General features: G+C 38.4%; 1 protein-coding gene across 1 annotated transcript in view; it reads right to left on the bottom strand.

The window, feature by feature from the left end:
• The window catches only part of CHN2 (chimerin 2), a 165,566-nt gene that overhangs the window by 93,286 nt on the left and 59,588 nt on the right, over positions 1 to 12,692 (bottom strand). The window contains exon 2 of the mRNA XM_082044108.1: positions 4,065 to 4,103. Coding sequence (XP_081900234.1) covers positions 4,065 to 4,103 — 39 coding nt within the window. The remainder of the gene's footprint in view (positions 1 to 4,064; positions 4,104 to 12,692) is intronic.

Raw genomic sequence — 12,692 nt, forward strand, 5'->3', positions numbered from 1 at the left:
GTCTGTTCCAGCATTTAGAACTGTCAGGCAGGTTAGAGACAAACCCACTGTGACCATAAAAAAGATGACACTCAAACATAATGATGATTGTTTTAGCCCCAGGAAAATGAACCTTACAAAAAGTCAACTGCGTGCAAAAAGAGAAGGTATTATTACTGCTTAGACAACAGCATCACACTGGGAGTAGCTTTTGTTCAGCATCAGAAGCAAATTAAATGCACAGTAATAATACACACCAAATATTAAACCAAAATGCATCACTGCAATAGAAAAATCCAGTAGCTTTTAATTGGCCCTTAAGCATCTTTATCAGTTTCATAATTCAGATAGTTTGCAAGCATTCATAGCATCACAATCACCTGGGAACTTATAAAGTTAAAAAAATTTAATTTATTATTCCATTTCTAGGGGATCATTTCTTTGAGATGTAAAGTGACTAGTTAGAATATCTCTCTCTCTTTTGTTCCTGCTAGAGGACAAGTCTTGTCCCATGGGATGAGTAAAGAAATTCTACAAAATGTTTTAGAAAGAACTGTCTAATTCCAAAATCTGATCTGTGTAAGTAACAAAAGAGGTGACATGCAAAAATCAGCACTTACTCCTCTCCTGCCAGGGAAGAAGGACTACCACCAATTTCTTCATACTTTTTTCATTCTGAAGCATGTCAGGAACTTAAGCTTTCTCCTTTAACTCACCTATGACTACTGTTCAGTGATGCTGCAGCAGAGAGGAAGAATTCCTATCACAGCTTTTATAAAGCTGCAAAGACACACACTGTCTTCCCTCTGAGAACATTTCACAACGTTCCTTAGTTTTGTCTCCTCGGCCTCATCTCAGTCGGGCATTTATCCATGTGCTGAGCTTGAACAATGTGAGCTGTCCTATTTCTGCAGGATTACTCACATTGTTAATTAGGAACCTAAGTGTCTGGTTGAAATAAAGCCTTAATTTCTAACAAAACTGAGTCTCAGACACTGTGCTTATTATTTGCTGAAGGGCAGAAGGCAGGGAAACTTTGTAAGGAGCTGAAGCATGACATCAGCTGATGCTCTGCACCTCGCCACATTGCTTCATACCAACGTACTGAACTTAAATAATGCAAATAAACATTAAAGTGGCATTGACATTAGACTTGCTTAGCACATGCCAATCTCAACGGTGGCAAAAGGAGGAAAAGAGTGGTTTTGTATCTCTTGAAAACCCCAGCACATACGCTCTGTAGCTGGAAGTAAAAAAATGAATGTGCTGTTCGAGCAGTCAAACGAATTGCCTCGTCACATGAAGCAGGTTCAGATGATTGATTCTGCTGGAAGAGGGCAGTGCAGCACTGGAGGAGGTTACCCACAAAGGTGGCAGAGGCTCCATCCCTGAAGATTTTCAGGACTCGGTTAGACAAAGCCATGTCTGCACCGATTGAGAGCTGGCAATAGTCAAGAGCCAACTAGTTGTGCTTCGAGTGGGAAGACCGAACAGCTCAGCCCACAAGTCCCTGCCAACCCACGTCTGTGATCCTTATCTTCCTTTCTTTCCTACCTCAGTGATGGTAAAAAGGCAAAATGTCATTTTGTACAATATTCTTAACATGATACTACAAAAAAAAAAATCTGTTATTGAGGATTTATTTGTGGATCTGTTATTTATGTACAAATGCAATCAAATCCACTGCCAAGAGGCTGCTGGCTGCTACTAACTTTCCAAATTTTTTCCCCAACTCCCTTCCTGGTAATACAAATTTTTTTTTGTCATTTCTTTTATTCTCTGTGTCCCAGGGCTGTTGGAAAAAGTCTGAAAAACCTTGTAATCTGTGAAACCTATGTACCTTCTAACAATTCTTCATAAGCAAGTGAGGATCTCCCACATTAGAAGTGTTCATCTTTTCCAAATACTGCTGAAACAAGCTTGTACATAGTGCCAAAGAGTAAGGTTTGGATTCTGAAAGCTGTTCCACTTTGACTGGCATTTACCCCTGGATATGTGCAACACTGTTTATTTGAATACTTTGCCTGTATAAACAGGAAAATCTGCCTTTGTTGAAAAGTTAGAAGGATTTAAGCCTTGGTCATGAAGTCAATAAAAGGCAACATAGTGCACCTAAATTTATCCACAACTTCAAAAGGAATCAAAACTGTATGTAAAGTATCTTAATGTTAATAAACATTTAAAAAAAGTTAACTTGCTAAAATACACTGAAAATAACTGTTAATTAGGCAATAAACACAAACTGCTAAGAGTGAAATACATACACTAGTTTAAAACTATGATGAGACACGGCAGTAGATTGCATCATAGATTAATGCGACCATTGGACATAAAATCTGTAATTAATTTACCAGCCTGAGATTTTTCTAGCAGAGTGATGCAGCATACTTCACTGAACATTGCAATGAAAAACGTATGTCTGTGGCTAAGCAGTCTCAGCAGCAAATCTCTGTAATCTTAACCTATTATCTGCATTTTGGACCCATGTAACTTTTTCCAAGATCACTCATTCACGGGGTTCAGATGCTGAGGGCATGACTTTGCTGTTACCACAATACTGGCATCCTATGTATATCTGAATAGGAAATTATATATTCATAATTTATTTGTTCATTCTGTGTTTTTTTTAATTTTTAAAAAAGTTTTCTTGGACTACATTTAAGTTATCAGGCAGAAGTAGCCAAACCTTTTCACTGCATGCCCTGATCTGTCTGCTGCACCAGTGGGGCAACTAAGAGAAGGTAAGTAAAGCTCTGCATGTGCTTCCTCACTGCAAAAGAAGGAAACATCTGCCATTTCAAATCCTGGTCTCGTCGGAGCTAATGGGAGCTTTTCCACTGATCTGGAGTCAGACAGATTTCTCTTCTGAGAAAATATTATCAAGCATCTACCTATTTCCAAGTACCCAGCAAAGCACACTGTAATGGTCTAACTCAAATCAATACACTCTTGTTGACTTTTGAGGAGGTTTTTCTTACACATTCAAAATACTTCAAATACCAGCAAAAGTTTCTAGAGGATCTAGAAAGTATCTAGAAAAGTATTTAGTTTTTTTTTTTTTTTTTAAAAAGGTATCTAGAAAACAGTATTCTGAGAAGCAATTTTTTGTAACTTATTGGCATACTGAAGTTTTGGTTGCAAAAATCCCAGTCCATTATGAGGCAGAATGTCATTCTCAGGTAACATAGAGCTGATGTCTTTGAAGTCAGCAAGGTAGTTTAATCTGCATATAAGTGAAGTCAACAAGTTTATTCAAGTCCTTAAAATTATACACGCACATGCATGTAACTAGTGTGAACCTTGTCTTTTCATAGTGCCTTTCTGGTAATGGCACTGTACTGAATTTTAAGTTGCCACAATTAAAGGAATGACTTTTGCTTAGGATGGCTCCGTATCTGAAAACAGAAAAAAAAATCCACACTCAAAGCTACAGTTGCACTAAAGTTCCAATAAGGGTTTTTAAAAAACAGATCCAATTTAAAGGCCACTTTTAATAACAGTTTAAAAAGCCAATATTTTGTCTTGGATCTGTGCTGCTTTATTAGAAACTATAAAAGGAATGAGGCAAAAAAGAGAGGATAAAATATACACTTCTGCACTGCACTCCACGTAAAAGATTTTTCTAAAGGCAGACAGGAAGGTTCAAAGAACTGATAATGGTGTCTCCAACTTCTAAACCACCACTTCAAAAATAACCTTTTACTGCTAAGGATCAAAAATATTATTATCTTAAAGTGATTTGGTGACACATATAAAAAGACAAGTATACTCAAGCCTGACCTTTAGTAAACACATGAAGCATTAACCTCTACCTCTGGAATCCTTCCTGAAAATCTCAGCATATAAACCATGAAACGCAGGATTTGCACACTTGTAATGCAACCCAGAGAGTCTGGCACTCATAACCCTGCTGCACTTGCTCCACGGAGAAACAGGAAAGTTCAGGTTTTACTTCTGTCCCAACCAGTAATTTCTACAAGCACCTAGTACATTTATGTCTTTTTTTCTAAACAAAGAAAGGGAAAAGACCTAACAGTGACACCCTGGTAAGGTACTAAGATTATTCAAATTTCTGGTATACTCACAGTATGATTTCCATATTGGAGGCTGGTATTCTTCGGCATCTAAAATAGAAGTAAAAAGAGGGAAAGAAATCAGTCAATTGGCCACTGGGTCAAACTGTCAGCATGCATTTTTCTGCTGAAAGACCTCAGCTTGTCAGCAAAATGCACAATTATTTCCCAAGAGACATGCTAGCTCATTTACAGTACAGTTTCCTACGTGAGAGAAGAATATAAATTTCAACCACTTGTGGCACCAATGTGTTTTTTCCAAATTATTCAAATGTAACAGGAATTAACTTCTTACCGATTTGCATATAGTTTCCCGACTCACCAGTATTTTTTAAATAATTGACTAGATCGGTAACTACGTTACTTATTTATTTCACTTGGCATGATAAGAGGACAAATCACTACAGGTTTTCAGCCAGGCTTCTAGCCCCACTACTAAGATTTCAGAATGAGCATCAACACATGCTTTAGCTAAAAAGATGCACAGCTCAGGCTGGATTCTGATGCACAGACCTGACAGTTCCAACAACAAGATTCAATTACACTTCTTGAACCCATTAGAATACATAATTTGTGTATTTTCCAGAAACTGCATCAGCAAAAATCATAATAAAAAGGAAGAAATAGGAACGACTGCAAAACCTGCAACTGGAAACAGACAATTATTGCCCTTATTGACTGAAGGGGCACAAAAAGAGCTCGTATCTTCTCTTAGTGCAAGAGTTATACAATGCTGCTGGGTGAATTTTTGGCAGGGAGAACAGAGTTTCTGTGTTTAAAAGCGTAAGTTGGTAGAGACTGAGCTAAAAAAGCCACCTGTGTTTTAAGGGCTCAGTGAGCAAAAGGCTCTCCAGGCTGGGAGGCAAACTGGTGTGACTGGAGGGCCAGCATAGGGTCCCACTTCACAGGGGAGTTTCCAGCTCTCTGCAAAAAAGGCTGATGCTTCAGCTCCAAAAAACCCAGCAGAGGCCAAGCTTGAGCAGCAGGAGTTAAGTAAGTTACCTGCTGCAAAGGGTGGGGAACTGGGTACCAGTTTGGCTCTAAACTGCCAGGTTGCCGAACACTTTGAAGAGTCATTTACAGGGAGTATGTCATTAACCTCCTAATACTGTGCCAGTTAATGAAGGTGTTTGGTATTTACTAAACTTCTACTTAAGTTATGCTAATATAATTCAATTATAGCTGCATAGCTCATGCTCCCTGTCTATTTATATACACACAACCACTTTAAATATATCCCTGCAAAAGTTTGTTTACTAGGAATGTTAATCATTAACTACCATCTGCCACTTTTAGCTCTATTGTTTAAAAAACGATACATCTAGCAATGATCGCAGTTACTGACTGGAATAATACCCTGTGACAATTTGCGGATTTATTGATCAGGAAACCCATTCATGTCCATTTTCAACTGTATCCACTTCAGAACTTTGGCAAAATTTAAAATGCTCCCAGCCTGACAGAGTTACACTGTGTTGTGGCAATCCAAGAGTAATTAGCTTGCTAGTTCATTATACAGAAAGATTATTTTAAATTATATGAAGCTATTCATGAGACCAGTGAAATTTATTCATGCAAGAGCTGACTAATTTTTTCTCCTCTCACATTATAATGGTAATATATTACTTTTTTTTTCTATACATCTGTTGCTCCCCATATAGTTTACCATAACACCATAATATTGTGTATTAAATTCCTCTGTCATACTTCTGCACTACTGCAAGAGAATTTCTGAATTTGCTTGTGCACTTAATGTGTTTTTCCAGTAAGAGAAAAGATAATGCAAATATCAGATTATCTATACTTGTGACTTCAGAAAAGGAAATAATAGTGGGAGAAACAATGGGAAACCAACACGTATCAGCTGTTGCTTTAGTCTTCCAAATTAATTAGAAAAAGCACAACAAACCAAACAGTGAAAGCTGATCTACAAGTGGCCATAAAGTGCTTCATTAGCCTGAGACAGACTGATGGTGTGGAAACACTGCATCCAAGGTGGAGAGCAATCATTCAGGAGATAGTCATAAAACATAACTCCTCATTATTATGTTAGATTTGTCACAGTTATGAATCTGTCAGCCCACGAAAGAGCAGACAGAACCATCCTCAATAGCTAAAATAACTCTTAAGGGCAGCACACTTGGAGGAAAACCACGGGTCAGTGGCTCCACATTCACCCTTAAGAGGCACCACAATGTCCTCTCTGATCCCTTCAGCTGATAACACAGCCCTAAATCACAGGGAACAAAACTCTACAGAGGTGATAGCATTAATACTATTTACTGTCAAGCTATCATGCATGACATTTGATGGCATCCATTTGTAAGGAAGAACAATCAGTTTAAATGCAACTTGGAGACAGAGATCATGCGTAAGGATCAAGGAGATGTTTAATGGAGCCCAGATATAGACCTCTTGCTCCCTTCGTGGAAGGAGGCCACTAGGCCCCTGTCTAGATGTGGGTCATGTACGGCCAAAGATGCCATTCTACATGGCTGTCGGCATGGAAATTAGCCTTAGGACAGCAATCACCACGTCTCAATCACCAGAGAAATACATTGACTCTCCTCCTTGTACGATATAGTCTTAGGACTCCCATCCTCAATGACTATATTAGACTACACTTCAGCCCTTCTTAAGTCAGAGGTCAAATGAGACAAATACTAGCCAAGTAGAGTGGATTATTGCCACTTAGCAAAAATCAATCAATCAGACTTAGCACAAATGATAAATGCCCCACATGGAGCCCTCATTAAATGATACTCCTAAGAGAACTTTGATCATAATGTCTATCACAACTGTTACTGGCAGCATGGGAAAAAGGATTCACTGACATATTCTTAAGTGACAAGACAGGATCTCTCCTAGTGCTGTTTTCTTGAAGGGTTCACACTCTCAACAGTGACTTCTCGTCTAAATTCAGAAACCGAGCCAGCTGATGTTGAAAGCAGTTGTCACAGGAACAACTCAGAGCACAAGATGCGTATCAGTTCTGAAAAACTCAACAAAATGCCACACGACCAGCTATGATACACCTTTCTGAATCTAGAGAGACTCACTATAAAAGAACTACAGAATGCCTAGTTCAGGTCTTTTTTAATTATTTCAAGTCTTACCAATACTGTATCAGAAATTACTTTAGCAAAACCAGAAAAGCTAAGGAGTACTTACTGGAAAGACTAGACTAGCAAAAGAGCATGAGAGATTTCCACAAATAACATAACATGCAATACTGCTAACTAAAAGGTTTGAAACATACCAGTTGAGAAAATTAATATTTATTAGACCTAAAAAAGTAACTAGAAGTTAGTTGTATGCTAAATAGAAAGGCAGAAGGAATGGCGAGCGCTGACTCTTGGGGACTATTAGAGCTACCAGAAGGTTTCTCACTGCATGCATAATTGAAACGAAAAGATACTGGAGGAAATTGTCACATCAAAAATGATACTGTGGAACTGGAAAGCAGAAGTAAGGAAAAGCAGGTTAGTTCTTCACTTAATTTGTTTTACTCTTCACAGTATAGAGAGAATGAAAAGCATCTTAGGAATAAAATATTTTCATAAAGCTGATGGAGCACTGTAAAGCTGAGTAACTGTAAAAAGACTACAGTAAAGGGAGCTTGAAGAAGTTGGCAAAGCTTTAAGCAGACATAAAAACTACATTTTTGTTTTGTTTTTTTAACATGAAGACTATTTCTGTAAATGATGGGTGGTAAATGGTTAACACATTACTCAGAGCCATTCTTAAGCAATTTCTGAGAAATGGGCTTACATTAATTATATAGTAAGTAAAGTTATCCATGGACTTCAAACTTTGCTCTTGACCGTGCCTGGCTCTGTACCAAAGGTGGCACCTTTCTGGATGTAGTTGTGAAAGACACTGGAATGACACAATTGTTTTTTTCTACTTCCTTGTACTTCGTTATGATGATGACGTAATGCAAATGCTTGTGGTTTTGTGCTCCCAGCACTGGGACTGACCTAACTAAAGCAGTTCTAATAAGATACCAGTTAAGCTAAAACTTTGATTGTTCTGACTACAAGACTGGTAATGCACTGGGAAGAGGAAACTGTTTTACAGAAAAGATCACAAATTACATCGCATGAATCAAATACTTCTGACTTATAAGTGGCATTTCTCATTATAAGAGGAACAGTAACAAATATCCATACTGTAGCTACACACCATGCCTAGTTCTAGATATTCTAAAAAGTACTAATGATTCCTGTGGTAATAGAGTTATCCAGATTAGGAGCAAGACAGCTACCAATGGGTGACCATTATTCTCAGCCAATTTCTTCATGACCACTATGAAAGAGAAGAAAAGACCTTTTTCCGCCCCCCCCCCCCCCCCCTTTTTCCTGTTGTCCTTATGATAGGATTATAAAAAATACAGAGCAGTTTACCTTGGAAGAACTGCCTGAACCTGGCTTTTCTGCCACCATTGTCTGAAGTTCAGACTTCCTTTCCAGTAACAACTAATTTTAAAACTATGACCTGCATGTGCAAGGAAAGACACTTGTGTGTGAGGAAGAGCCACTGGCAGTGTGCAGATAAATGATTCACTGGATAAACAAGTCTAGTTACTAATTTTTTCATTTTCTATTGTTCTTTTCAGGACCAAGACTTGTAATTATTAGTATTTTAATGCCTCTTGTGTATTTCCTTTAAAGAGATTTTTCAGTTTCACCATATACACTTTCACATTTATAGCTTTGTTTCTAAAACATTAAGTCAGCGTATGTTATTAAATACTTTTTTCTTATTTTTATATATGTAATTATATATATAACAATAACATATAACTGTTGAGTAAAAGGCTATGTGAAAGATGAACAGTGTTTGCACTCTTTAGGCACATACAGTTTTTCTTCATACAGACAGAATTCTATTGTACAATTGACTATAATGGGGATGGTCATCACAGAATCACAGAATGGTTGAGGTTGGAAGGCACCTCTGTAGGTCATCTGGTCCAAATCCCCTACTGAAGCAGAGCCACCTATAGCCAGCTGACCAGGACCATATCCAGATGGCTCCTGAGTATCTGCAATGATGGCGACTTCACCACCTTCCTGGGCAACCTGTGCCAGTGCATCTGGTCCTGTTACTGGCCACCACTGAAAAGAACCTGGCTCCGTCATCTTTGCACCCTCCTGCCTTCAGATATTTCTATGCTTTGATAAGGTCCCGCTGAACCTTCTCTTCTCCAAGCCGAACAGTCCCAGCTCCCTCAGCCTTTCCTTATAGGAGAGATGGTCCAATCCCTGCATCACCTTAGCGGCCCTTTGTAGGACTCTCTCCAGCATGTCCATGTTTTTGTTGTACTGGGGAGCCCAGAACTGGTCACAGTACCCCTGGGTGTGGCTTCAGCAGTGTTGAGTAGAGGGGAAAGATCCTCTCCTTCGACCTGCTGGCAATACTTCTCCTAATGCAGCCCAGGATACCATCAGCCTTCTTTGAGGCAAGGGCACATTGCTGGCTCATTTTCAACTTGGTGTCCACCAGGACCCCCAGGTCCTTTTCTGCCAACCTGTTTTCTAGCCAGGTAGTCCTCAGCATATACTCGTGGACGGAGATCTAAGAGTAAGAGTAATAAGGGGGCTTCTTTGATAAGGTCAGTTCTTTTTTAACAAGTAAAACATAACTGTATTATTTAATTTTGATTCTGTCCTTAAAACTTAGCAATTATAGAAGCTCATTTTCATCTTATCTGAACCCCTAATGGCTAAGCTTGTGGACGGTGAAGGGCTATTCTTCATTTGTTTTACCCTCTCACCAATTAATATATATGTGTATACAGCTATCTCACACTGCAGTAGTTTTGCAAACTATTTTAAATAGGCACTTTCTTCTATGTTTGATTATAATTTGGCATATACCTTTAGGTGTTACAATTACTTCTGTTACATCCAGTAACTGCCCTTGGAGGCACGTCTGACTACACTTTGAGAAAGAACGTTCCTATTTTTTAAGTTGCAAATAATCATACTGTCAAACGAGCAACTCTCTTTAACTTCTAAAAAGTCACTGTTCCTTTGAAGAGCAAAATTAATTCTCTTGCAGTTAATAATTAGCAATGTAGCTGTTGAAACATTTCAGCGTGTCAAAAGCTCCATTTAATGTTTCATTCAGAACGCACATTTGCCTATGGAGGAGCAAGCAGTTGCCAGCTTTATCACTGAACTTTCTCATCATCAGTACACGGACAGCTAAAATATGGAACAAGACTTCAGCTTTTCTTTTAATGAGACACTTAAACTCCCAGTGTAGGGCACAGAAACAGAAATGATCAAATTGTTTATTTGCAAGAGTTTATAATTGGTGTATTAATTCAGATGATGGGTGCTTCCCACTGTGCTATTCCTTTTTTATTAAAAAAAAAAAAAAATCAGTGTTAGTGTGTTATTTAAAATGCAAAAAAATGCTCACAAAAGGGGTGGAGTTCTCACTTGAACAACAATGAGACTGAAACAGTAAACTTTTAATAACTGCAATACAAATTGACAGCTATTTTGTATCTTTTGCTTTTGCCCACCACAAACGTGCTATTAGAAGCCACTGCTGTAAGTGTAGCTCATGTAATTCGTTCTACGAGTCAGAGTCTTTCCAAATTGTGCTCCCTCCTGCTTTTGCTTCAGATTTCAAAACAGTACCTTTCCACTAACAGACAAGTGGTCGGTCCATGGATAATTTTCTTTAACGCACATGTCTGTTTTGCTGAAATGCAGATGAAAGGTGCAAATACGTAAATTTAATAATGTAGAAGAGTTATCAAGTATCACATAAAACACAACTGTGAAATAAGTGAATTATTAGGGACCTACTCCAACAGATCAGAGGAGATTCGAATTATGTGAATCTCCAGCTGAGCTTGTAGAACCTAAGCCTAAGGAGCCACATTCTACAGCTGGTGAGTGGTGTTCAGCCAGCTATGACCATCCAGTTGTAGCAATACCTCATTTAATTAAAAAACTGCCTTTCTATTCTGCACAGATTTAAAGGGAATTAAAAGCATTGAAAGTATCATTCATAATTTGGAAATGGAGAGAGGGAACAAGCAAGATCCTCAACAGCAAGAGAAGAAGTGTCAAAATGAAGGGTAGTTGCACAATTCTACTTTCAGAAGTCTCTTCAGGACAATAGGCTTGCTTAGGGCTACTGTGTGTTGCCCAAGAAACAGAACTAAACAAGCTCTTCCAGAAAGCAAATCCAGGATTTGGGTCTAAGTGAGCTGATGTAAATACTGCCAATGCTTTAAATATTTCCTGGGAAATCTGTAAGACATAATAGTGCAGAGGGCTATTCACACTGCCTGATCTTAGGCAGGTACATCCTTTTTAACGCTGAATCACACATAATCTATTTGACCTTGGATGGCATTTTAGAGCCTCTACGGTTTAGGTGCTTTGAAGCATTTTGTTCACACAGCAACAATGAAGTTTCCTCATGCAAATCATTAAAGGCTTGTGTCTAAAACCTAGCAAGGTAGACAATGAAAAAAAAGAGTCACAGAATAGTTCTTTCATGCTTGATTGTAAACAATCTGTTTGAGTTAATGGCTGCAATTAAATTTAATCTGGTCTCTAAAAATTATGCCCCAACGCTTGTTACCAGTCTCTATTTTAACATTAATGCCAGTGTAATTAAAATGTAACATGGTTATTTTCGCATTTTCATGTTTTTGATTTATTAACCAGAGGTATCAAGACATCAAAATGGCACAATCAGGGCTCTGCCTGACTGAGAGGCTGACATTTCTTTGGTAGGAATAAACACATGACATAAGTTAAATCACATCCCATTAGCAGACCTCCTATCTTGCACAGATACACTTTAGCTTCTAACTAATGACCAGTTAGTTCCTGGCTAAAAATCAAGACCAGATAATCAGTTGGCATATATGAGAATGGCTCTGCTGAAGTAATTTTATCACTGTGCAGAATGTGGCAATGCATTTCCAGTCATTTACTTATTGCAACCTAAAAAAAAACAACCCAGCCCTCCAGCCAATGATCCCTGGACTCAAAGTGGTCCAGGCATTGTATGAAAAAACATGTGACCGAAATAACCGCAATAATGCAAAAAAATGGCATTAAAAGGGTCACTGTGAACTATTTCAATTAGAGCATTTATGTTGAAGTAGTGTCATCACTTTCCCTGCTCCAGAAATGCACTCATACATTGACAGGATGCCCATTTCTCTGGCTTGTTAAAGGAGCCAGCACATTCCCTGAAAACTTATTAACCTTTAGCAAAATCCAAACAAATGCTTTTGGTAACTCTGTTATTTTTGACATGTGTCACTTTATAATCTCTCTAAGCAAGGGTGCGTTTGCTTTTGACTGTTCAAAGGTCCTAGCCCTGCAGTTGACTGTGGAGGCGGATCCAACAGCTTTTCAGAGGTCATATCCATCTTCCCCATTCAGCACCACATTCACTCTTCTCTGGATACAGAAATGTAAGTATTTTTAAAGGACGAAACTGCAGACTCGGAATCAAAGGGAAACCAAGTAGTTCATCTCACTTGGCAAAGCCACGTGATTCAGGGAATTTACATTGACAACTTACCAAAAAAAGAAATCACAAAATACGTTGTACTGGGCACAGTATATATACTCATATTCTAGGGACCTTGCT

This window comes from Streptopelia decaocto (genome assembly GCF_964273445.1).
Source record: "Streptopelia decaocto genome assembly, chromosome: 2".
Taxonomy (NCBI): domain Eukaryota; kingdom Metazoa; phylum Chordata; class Aves; order Columbiformes; family Columbidae; genus Streptopelia; species Streptopelia decaocto.